The sequence below is a fragment of the Capsicum annuum genome, chromosome 12, assembly GCF_002878395.1.
Source record: "Capsicum annuum cultivar UCD-10X-F1 chromosome 12, UCD10Xv1.1, whole genome shotgun sequence".
In the NCBI taxonomy this organism is placed as follows: Eukaryota; Viridiplantae; Streptophyta; class Magnoliopsida; order Solanales; family Solanaceae; genus Capsicum; species Capsicum annuum.
This window is the reverse complement of record NC_061122.1, coordinates 6279224-6289471: the sequence shown is the minus strand read 5'-3', so window position 1 is coordinate 6289471 and position 10248 is coordinate 6279224. Positions and strand designations below refer to the sequence as shown.

Genomic DNA, 10248 nt, shown 5'->3' with positions numbered 1-10248 from the left:
AATCATGAAAATTTTTCATTTTTTTTCGAAGTCGAACTCTGAAAAAAATTAAAATGCCCTTCACTTTTTTTTCCTTTATAGGTATAACACAACTCTTCACCATGAACATTTTTACTTTTTCCGAAATCGAGCTCTAGAAAAACTTAGAATCCGTTTGATCATGAAATTTTTTTCACTTAAGAAAAAGTTATTTTCACTTTTTTTTATCTTTTTTTCCTTACAAAAATTCAAAACCAACTTCAAATTTATTCATAAACAAATATAATTTTAATTTCAACTTCAACCCAAACTTTAAAATTTTAATTTTTATGATCAAATGGCCACTTAAAAAGTCATTCAATTTTTTTCCTGAATAGTTATAGCGGAAATCATGACCATAATTTTTTTTCCTTAATAGTTATAACGAAAATTATGACCATAATATTTTTTCACTTGGAGTCAAATCTTTCGTTATAATTCTCTTCTTCTTGCCCCACTATAAATAGCCAAGCTTTTTCCACTTCCATGTCACTATTTTCAACTCTTCTGTACCCAATATACACATACACAGACACCCTTTTCCTCGTACTTCACGTCCTTGGGTCACTCTTTTCTTGAAAAAATTCCTTTTTTTCAATGCAAAAACTGGTTTCTTGTCCGGTGATCCGACCCGGATATGGGTTACACCGGAATGACCCGACCCGTTTTTACCATACCCAACAACCCAATTTCACTGTTCAGCTTGTTGCAACACCAAGACACTGGAAACTAAGCAGAGACCAGCTGAACAACTTGATAGTCAACTTAACATTTTCCCCTGATAATTCATCAGTTTTTGAAAATGAAAATAGTACCAGTTTTGTCCTTGGAACATTGTCCTATGTTGAATGGAATCATGCATTAGATGTTATGGTTAAGTTGTGGGAATTAAGGTTGTCTGGTAGACATTGTTATAATGTATCTGTTAAAGCAAAGAATGTTGTTTTATCTGATAAAGATGAGTTGAATGAGAGGTTAAAGAGGGTATTTTTGGAAAAAATGAGGGAATTAGTTGATGGGTTTGTTGTAGAAAAATGGAAAAGAAGATTGGATTTTTTGGTGAATGAAATTGGAAAAATTGATTTTTTGTTGAAAAAGAGAAATAGACTTGGAGTTTATTCAGAATTGTTGGGGAGAAAAAAGGGTGTTGAAAAAGAAAGAGATTTGATTAAATTAAGGATTAGTGAATTTAAGAATGGGATTAAGGGTTTAATGGATTATTTAGAAGGGAATAATGAAGAGTTAATTAAAATGTTTAGTTTAAGTGAAGAAATTGATTGGAATAAAATTCATTATTTTATGATGAGAGAATGTAGAAGGCTTGATGATGGATTACCAATTTATGGTTTCAGACAGCAAATTCTTCAACAAATTCAGTGTCAACAGGTAATTTTTTTCAGTTATATTTTTTTTTTTGTTTAATCTTTTTTAGTGGTAAAAATGACTTTTTTATTTGTTTATCGCTCTGTTTACTTTTTCTTGTTTACGTTGTTTGATCTTTTACTGACAAAAATGTGTTGTCTTTTTTTTTTTTTTTTTTTTTTAAAATCATGATTAAGACAGCAGATCTTGAAAAAATTCAGTGCCAACAGGTTATGTTGTCAGTTACATTTTTGTTTGATCTTTTACGGATAAAACTGACGTGTTTTTATTTTTTTATTAGGTTTATTTATTTTTATTTGTTTTATTTAAACTTGACACATTTAAAAATAAATTCTTATAAAAATAGTGTCTCAACAGGTAAAACTATCAGTTACATTTGTTTAATCTTTTACTGATAAAAAAGACTGTCTTTTTTCGTTTCTTTAACCTTTGAGTCTAGGCTTTTTACCCTCCTCTTGGGCAAAAGAATAACAAGCTTAAATATTAGTATTAGCAAATCTTGTGAGTTTTTTATTTTTATTACTGATAAAAAAGACGTCTTTTTTTTACCCTCCTTTTTGTTAAATATTAAGCATGCTTCAGTATTAATATACTTATCAGCAAATCTTGTATTCTTTGAAATTGACACGGAGTTTAAGAAAGTAATAATTACTTTTGAATCTTGTGGCGTTAGACTAAAATGTACCAAAATGTCTTTTAATCATGTTGTCTTGAGCCTGCCACGTGGAAAGTGGAATTAAAAAAAATTGTCAAAAAAAGAGCGCATGGATTTTTTTGAAAAAGGAAAGTGTACTTTTGAATCTTGTGGTATTAGATTAAAGATGCATAAAGCATACCAAAATGCCTTTCATGTTGTCGTAAACATGCCACGTGGTAAGTTAGAACTTAAGAGTTGACAAAAAAGAGAAAGGCGGCATTCGTCTTGAAACGGTTTAAAAACGAAACATAGATAAACAAATAGAAATGGAAGGAGTGGAAACATAGATAAACAAATTGAAACGGAAGGAGTACTTGTAAAAGGTGGATTAATGAGCTTAAATATCTTTTCTGCAGGTCATTGCAATCTAAGTTGCTTGGACTCTCTAAAAATGTTGCCGCACCTGCGCCGGATCCTTTGATATTCTGGACGAGTGTGAGCAACATAGATTGCAATACATTTTGTTAATAATCCCGTACGCATTATTAGTAGCACAGTAACAATTGTGCTGTTTTTTCCTTCTTCTTTATAGATATATACCAATTGAGATCACAACTATTTCCACTTATCTTAGAAAAGTTTGCTGCTATTGTTGGTTTCTCGAAAATTCACTTGAACATTTTTTAAATCTTTTACTGATAAAAGACTGTCTTTTCGCTATGAATCCACCGTAAAGATAACAAGCTTAAATATTAGTCTCAACAAATCTTGTGATTCTTTTTACTTGTAAAAAGCTGGATGAATGAGTTTAAATATTTTTTCTGCATGTCGTTGTTATATATTGTGCTAATACTCATGAACACTTATTGGTAGTACTAGTATAGTAACAATTATGCTGTTTGTTTCTTTATATATATATATACGAATTGAAATAACATCTAGTTTCACTTATCCCAAAAAAATTTGCAGCCTAGATGATCTTGTCTTGTTGTTTGCAGGTGCTAAAAGAATTTTCTCCTCGTTGTGTTATTGTTCTTAATTGAGTCATTTGATTATAGAAATATGTTATTCATAAATGACTTTCAACAGTCGGTGGTTTTGAGTAATAAGCTTTGGTGTCTGTTTGTATGCATCCTTGGTGATTTGAATGGGATGATTTTTGCTTTTTATTGGGTGGATTAGTCTCTTTTTTGGGGCTCGATGTGTTCTAATTTTTGATGGTGATGTTTTAGGTGACGGTTTTGGTTGGAGAGACTGGATCAGGAAAGAGTACACAATTAGTGCAATTCCTTGCTGATTCAGGATTAGCTGGCGATGGTTCTATGATTTGCACTCAGCCTCGGAAACTTGCTGCCAACTCTTTAGCAAGAAGGGTTAGAGAGGAAAGCCAGGGGTGCTACGATGATGGTTGGATCTCCTGTAATCCATCATATTCATCCCGTCGACAGTCTGATTCAAAGATGATTTTTATGACAGATCACTGCCTATTACAGCACTATATGGGTGACAAGACCTTGTCCAAGATTTCATGTGTCATAGTCGATGAGGCACATGAAAGAAGCCTTAGCACCGATCTTCTTTTGGCATTGATTAAGAGTTTACTTAATCAGAGGGCTGATCTGAAGCTTATTATTATGTCTGCCACAGTTGATGCAGATCAGCTTTCAGATTACTTCTTTGGTTGTGGAACTTACCATGTAGCGGGTAGAACTTTTCCAGTTGATATTAGATATGTTCCCTGCGACTCTGATGTCCGTCCTGCTGTTGGTGCAATTGCCTCTTATGTCCATGATGTTATCAAGATGGTGACTGAGATCCATAGAACTGAGGGAGAGGGAGCTATTCTAACCTTCTTGACATCTCAGAGTGAAGTTGAGTGGGCTTGTGAGAGGTTTCAAGCACCTCTGGCGATTGCTTTGCCTTTACACGGCAAATTATCCTATGAGGACCAAAATCGAGTGTTTCTCTCCTATGTGGGGAGGAGAAAGGTTATATTCTCCACCAATCTTGCCGAGACATCACTGACAATCCCTGGTGTCAAATATGTTGTAGATTCCGGCATGGTTAAAGAAAGCAGGTTTGAACCTGGCAGTGGCATGAATATTCTCAGGATATGCAGTGTGACCCAGAGTTCGGCTAACCAAAGAGCTGGGCGTGCAGGGAGAACTGAACCTGGAAAGTGTTACAGGCTGTACTCTCAAAATGATTTTGAGAGTATGCCTCGCCATCAGGAGCCTGAAATTCGCAAAGTTCATCTTGGTGTTGCAGTGCTGAGGATTCTTGCTTTAGGTATCAAGAATGTGCAGGATTTTGATTTTGTTGATGCACCAAGCCCCAAGGCTATTGAGATGGCCACCCGAAATCTGGTTCAACTAGGAGCTGTTAGACAAAAAGATGATGCATGTGAATTAACTGCAGAAGGACTAAAACTGGTCAAGTTGGGTATTGAACCTCGGTTGGGAAAAATGATCCTCTGTTGCTTTGATCAAAATTTGAGTAAAGAAGGTGTTGTGCTTGCGGCCGTTATGGCAAATTTCAGCAGCATTTTCTGTAGGGTTGGTTCTGTAGGCGAAAAGCTACAATCTGATCGCCGTAAGGTGCAATTTTGCCATCCAAATGGTGACCTCTTTACTTTACTATCTGTTTACAAGGAATGGGAGATTGTGCCTAGGGAGAAGAAGAATAGCTGGTGTTGGGATAATAGCATCAATGCCAAATCCATGAGGAGATGCCAGGAGACTGTGCTGGAAATGGAAGCCTGTCTTCTGAACGAGCTAAATATGATCACAGCCAGTTACTGGAGCTGGCATCCTCAAGGACCTAACCAGTATGACAAAGTATTGCAAAGTATTATTCTTTCTTCGCTTGCGGAAAATGTTGCTGTGTACTCAGGCTACGATCAGCTTGGTTATGAGGTTGCGTTAACGGGGAAGTGTGTCCAACTACATCCTTCCTGTTCGCTTTTGAATTTTAACCAACGGCCACGTTGGGTGGTCTTTGGGGAAGTCCTTGCAGCAGCTAATGAGTATCTGGCCTGTGTTACTGCATTTGAGTTTAGTTGTCTTGTTAGCCTGAATCCTGCTCCTTTGTTTGATTTTCTGAAGATGGATGCACAAAAGCTAGAAAAGAAGGTTTTGACAGGCTTTGGAGTCATGCTACTCAAAAGATTTTGTGGAAAATTTAACAGTAGCATTAATAATCTTGTCTCGCGCATCAGAACTTCTTGTATGGATGAAAGGATAGGCATTCAGGTCAATGTTGATGAGAATGAGGTTCTTTTATATGCTTCTTCAAGAGACATGGAGAGTGTCACCTGCCAGGTAAATGATGCTCTAGAGTACGAAAACAAGCTATTACGGAATGAATGCTTTGAGAAATGTCTATTCAGCGGAGGATCAGCAGCTTCGGCCTCTGTTGCCCTCTTTGGAGCTGGTGGTGTGATAAAGCATTTGGAGCTTGAGAAGAGATGTTTGGCTGTGGACATATTTCGTTCGAAGGGAAATGCCATTGATGATAAGGAACTGCTGATGTTTTTGGAGAGAGTCACATCAGGTAGTATTTGTATGGTGCACAAGTACACTGGAATTGGCCAGGACAACGAGGAGAACAAGTGGGGCACAGTAAAATTTCTTACCCCTGATGCTGCAGAACGGGCTATAATCTTAAATGAAGTGGAGTTTAATGGTGGCTTTCTGAAAATGGTTCCATCCCGAAGCACACACGGGAGTGATCAAAAGATGTTTCGGTCAGTTCTCAGAGCTAAAGTTTCTTGGCCTCGTAGATACAGTAGAGGAATAGGGTTTCTGAAATGTGACCCAAGGGAGGTCGCTTTACTGGTGGATGAATTGTCTGATCTTCCGATTGGTGAAAAACTTATCCGGTGTAATGCAAGCGATAAGTACATTGACAACATAGTCATTACTGGACTTGATAGGAACGTTAGTGAGGTAGAGATACTCGAGGTGTTGAGGGCAGCAACAAATAGGAGAATTCTGGATTTCTTTCTGTTGAGAGGAGATTGTGTAGAAAATCCTCCCGTAGCCACTTGTGAAGAAGCACTCCGGAAAGAAATATCTGCCTTCATGCCTAAAAGGGTTCCGTATGTTGACTCTTTTCGTGTCCAGGTCTTCCAGCCGGAACCAAAGGAGTGTTTCACAAAAGCATCTATAACATTTGATGGATCTCTTCATCTTGAAGCAGCCAAGGCCTTGGAGCAAATTGAGGGCATCGTTTTGCCCGGATGCCTTCCCTGGCAGAAAATAAGATGTCAGCAACTGTTTCACAGCTCTGTTTCCTGCCCTGCACCAGTTTATCATGTCATACGGAACCAGCTGGATTCTTTACTTGCTCGCCTCCGCCAAAATAAGGGTATGTTGTGCCTAATTCTTTTTAAATAATCTTCGTTACAAACTAGATGCTTATTTGTTCATCATTCACTGGATTCTACTGGTCATGTCTGTGTCAAACTAGGTTGCTTATCTGAAGTGCCAGATTTGGTTTTAAATTAAATGTTCTGTTTTACATTTATAGTTTAAGAAGTGATTTTACTTTAGAACAAAAAAAATTCAGAATTCGGACGTGAATTTGTTTAATTGATAGCTCACAGAAACTCGTGATTGTTTTGCAGATGTGAATTGCAAGCTAGAGAGAAATGCTAATGGTTCCTTTATAGTTAGGATATCTGGCACTTCCACCATTGCTGTGGCAGAGTTGAGAAGGCCATTGGAGTTGCTTATGAAAGGCAAGATTGTGGAACACGTGGACATCACTCCGACGGTTGTTCAACTTCTGTTCTCTCGAGAAGGAATCAACATTATGAGGACAATTCATGGGGAGACAGGAGCCTATATTCATCTTGACAAGCATAGCTTGCATGTTAGGATCTTTGGTTCTTCAGTCAATGTTGATAGGGCCGAGCAGAGATTTATTGATTCCCTTCTGGTGCTACATGGAAGAAAACAACTTGAGGTGCATCTTCGTGGAGGACTTTTGCCTCCTGACCTGATGAAAAGAGTTGTTACAGCATTTGGACCAGATCTTAGTCTGCTTAAAGAAAAGGTGCCTGGGGCAGAGTTTTCTCTGAACACAAAGCGCCATTGCATCTGTATCAATGGCACTAAAGATATGAAGCAAAGTGTTGAGGACATAATCTCTGAAATTGCTCAGAGAAGTTTTTCAACTCAAACGACAGGAGATGAGGCTCACTGTCCTATTTGCTTGTGTGAACCGGAGGATGCTTATAGACTTGAAGCTTGTACCCATGCATTCTGTCGCTCGTGCTTGCTAGAGCAGTGCGAGTCTGTGATCAAAAGCCGGGAAGGTTTCCCCATGTGCTGTTTGAGTTCGGGTTGCGGGGAACCCTTTCTGTTTGCTGATTTGAAGTCTCTACTGTCAACTGAGAAGTTGGAAGAACTTTTCAGGGCTTCCTTGGGAGCTTTTGTGACAGCCAATGCGGGTACTTACCGCTTTTGCCCCTCACCAGACTGCCCTTCAGTTTATCGCACTGCAGATTCTGATATGGAGTTTGGTGCACCTTTTGTCTGTGATGCATGCAATGTGGAGACATGTACGAGATGCCACCTGGAGTATCATCCATACCTCTCGTGTGAAACTTACCAGAAGGTTAAAGACAACCCGGATATCTCTGTAGAAGAATGGTCCAAGGGGAAAGACGTACAGAAATGTCCGGTTTGCAGTTATGTAATAGAGAAGGTAGATGGCTGCAATCACATCGAGTGTAGGTGCGGGAAACATGTTTGTTGGGTGTGTCTGCTGTTCTTTGACAGCAGTGATAATTGCTATGAGCATTTGAGGTCTGTTCACCTGTCCATTACATGAGAAATAGAAAATTGTAGTTTATGAGAGCGCGTTCATGTAAATATTCGCGCTTTTATGCCACCCAGAGCTCTTTATGTCTGTACATATCTATGTTTGTGTTATGTTGATCCCCTCAGATATGGGTCAGTACTAGTTGCTCCTGTATGTATACACCCAGAGAAACAGCAATAAATCTGAGCTTTTACAACCCTTTTCTTGTCTACAGTTAAATGGCTCTCTATTTACAATAATGCAAAGTTTCTGTCTAGTTTTGTGGTATTTGATTAATTCTGTGTTTCCAACATCTTTTTCTTGAGCCGAGGGTTTATTGGAAACAGCCTCTCTACCATCCGTTAAGGTAGAGGTAAGGTCTGTGTACACTCGCCCTCTAACCCACTTTGTGGGACTCCGCTATGTATGCAAAACAAAAGTGTTACTACGTACACCTGATTCTTAATTCGGATGTGAGAAGGAAAAGCAATTCAGAACAGGAGAAAAAAGAAAGAAAAAAAATACAATCTACCGTAGCCCAAGCCAATGACACGTATTGTCAAATTTGATCCAACATGACACATATTTCGATGTGGGATCTTCATCAGGCCGCCCTCCGTCAAAAGAGGTATTTGTAGCCAATTGCAGCTATGCCTAAACAAAAAGCAACAGCCATGAACCAAGTTAAACCATTTTTATCTTCATCTTCTCTTGTAGTCCTGTTCCATCTATCAACATGTTCATATTGATGCTGCTGCTGCTGTTTTTGTGTTTTCAACTGCAGGATTTGTAGATCAAGAACTTTGATCCAGTTCCTATAAGCAAGCGATCGCGCTGATTCATCCAACATCAAATTCGAAAGCGCTTCCTTCTCCTTGTACAATGCAAGGTACTTCCTCTCCGCCTCTCTTGCTCGTGTTTGTGATCGTCTCAATGCCTTTAGAACCTCCAACCTATCACTCCCTACTTCTTGCTTAGACTCTATATTCGCCTCCTTAACGTTATCATCCTCCATCGGTGATACCAACACCGACTTATCGGGGCAAGAAAACACCTTGAGAGGTGGTGGCAAGTCACAATTTTGCATAAGATCAAGACTTGACTTCTGGTTTTGCCCAAATATATTGTAACTCATATTCATCTCATCTTTATTGATCATTAACCCCATAGGACTTAACTTTTGGTTATTCATCAACCACCCTGCCATCTTTTTTTTGGCTAAATCTGCAAGACTTTGATGAAATATGTCAAAGGGTTAGAAGGGAAGTTGTTGGATACAAGTGGATTGTCAAAATGATAACGAAAGTGAAAAAGAGAGGCCATAAGATGACAAGTGTATCCCTTAATTTAATCGAGAGTGTATATCTTAATTTAGTCGAGTGCACGCAAGTTGGTCCGGACGCCAAAATATTAAAAAAGAAAAAGAAGATGAAAGATTTGTGATTGGTTGTTAGGACCCAAATTTCTGGTGAAGAAGCACAATCTGGTTGGTTGGTTGGATAACGTTTTGAGTTTTCTAACATATATTTAATTTAATATATGATGCGTGCAAGAAAATAGAGGGGATGGTGGGGTGGGTTTGGGGGGAGGGGTTGAGAAGAAATTCTTTGCCTATGAGTATAAGCAAAGATAACATATTTTTTTAAAAAAAGTTTAAAAGAGTCAATATTCTATTTGTTCCTCCATTTGCTCTAATTTAAAAGAAAGCATGTTTGTTTTAAGTTAAATATATGTTAACTACAATCTTTGAGCAAATGATTTAAGAAAATAATTATATAATCTCATAAGTGGGGTTTGGGGCAAACAGAATATATACAATCTTACGCTATCCTTGGGAGATCGAGAGGTTGTTTCTGATACTCTTGACTCAAGAAAAAAATATCAAAGCAGATACTATAGAAAACACGATAAAGCATGCTGAAAAAGAAAAAGAAACAAGGAACAACAACTATAATAAAAAAAATATGATAATCAAAATATCAGAGCGAATAGATAGTAATAGAAAATACAAAAGATATAGAATAAACAAAGAACGGAAAATCATGTTGTCTTAGATTAAACAAAGGAAATGTTCTTAAGTACCGCAAAAAAAAAAAAATTCTTTTCTTAAATCAAAAGCTACTAATATTACAAGGAAATAGAATTAAAATATAGTAACATAGTTTGACCATATTTTGTATTAAAAAGGCATATTTATTCCTTTCCAAATAAATAATCTTTAATCTTTTAAATAATAGCAGAAATGTATGTTAAAATGTCTGAATTCCAAAAGATAGAAAATGATTGAGTGTCAAGCATATGGATTTTTGAAGTTTATATATTTATTAGATTAATAAATTTTAAAACATAATTTACACAACTACAAACTAATGAATTAATAATATTTGTTATATTTTAAAACT

The 10248-nt window shown here is 37.2% G+C and overlaps 1 protein-coding gene across 1 annotated transcript; it reads left to right on the top strand.

Annotated features, from left to right (window-relative positions):
- Positions 1-526: 526 nt before the first annotated feature.
- Positions 527-8063, top strand: LOC107851280 (ATP-dependent RNA helicase DEAH11, chloroplastic). Its single transcript, XM_016696233.2, has 3 exons — positions 527-1404; positions 3271-6406; positions 6666-8063. The coding sequence occupies exons 1-3, from the start codon at positions 616-618 to the stop codon at positions 7874-7876; spliced, it is 5136 nt and encodes a 1711-aa protein (XP_016551719.1). The 5' UTR covers positions 527-615; the 3' UTR covers positions 7877-8063.
- Positions 8064-10248: the final 2185 nt, after the last annotated feature.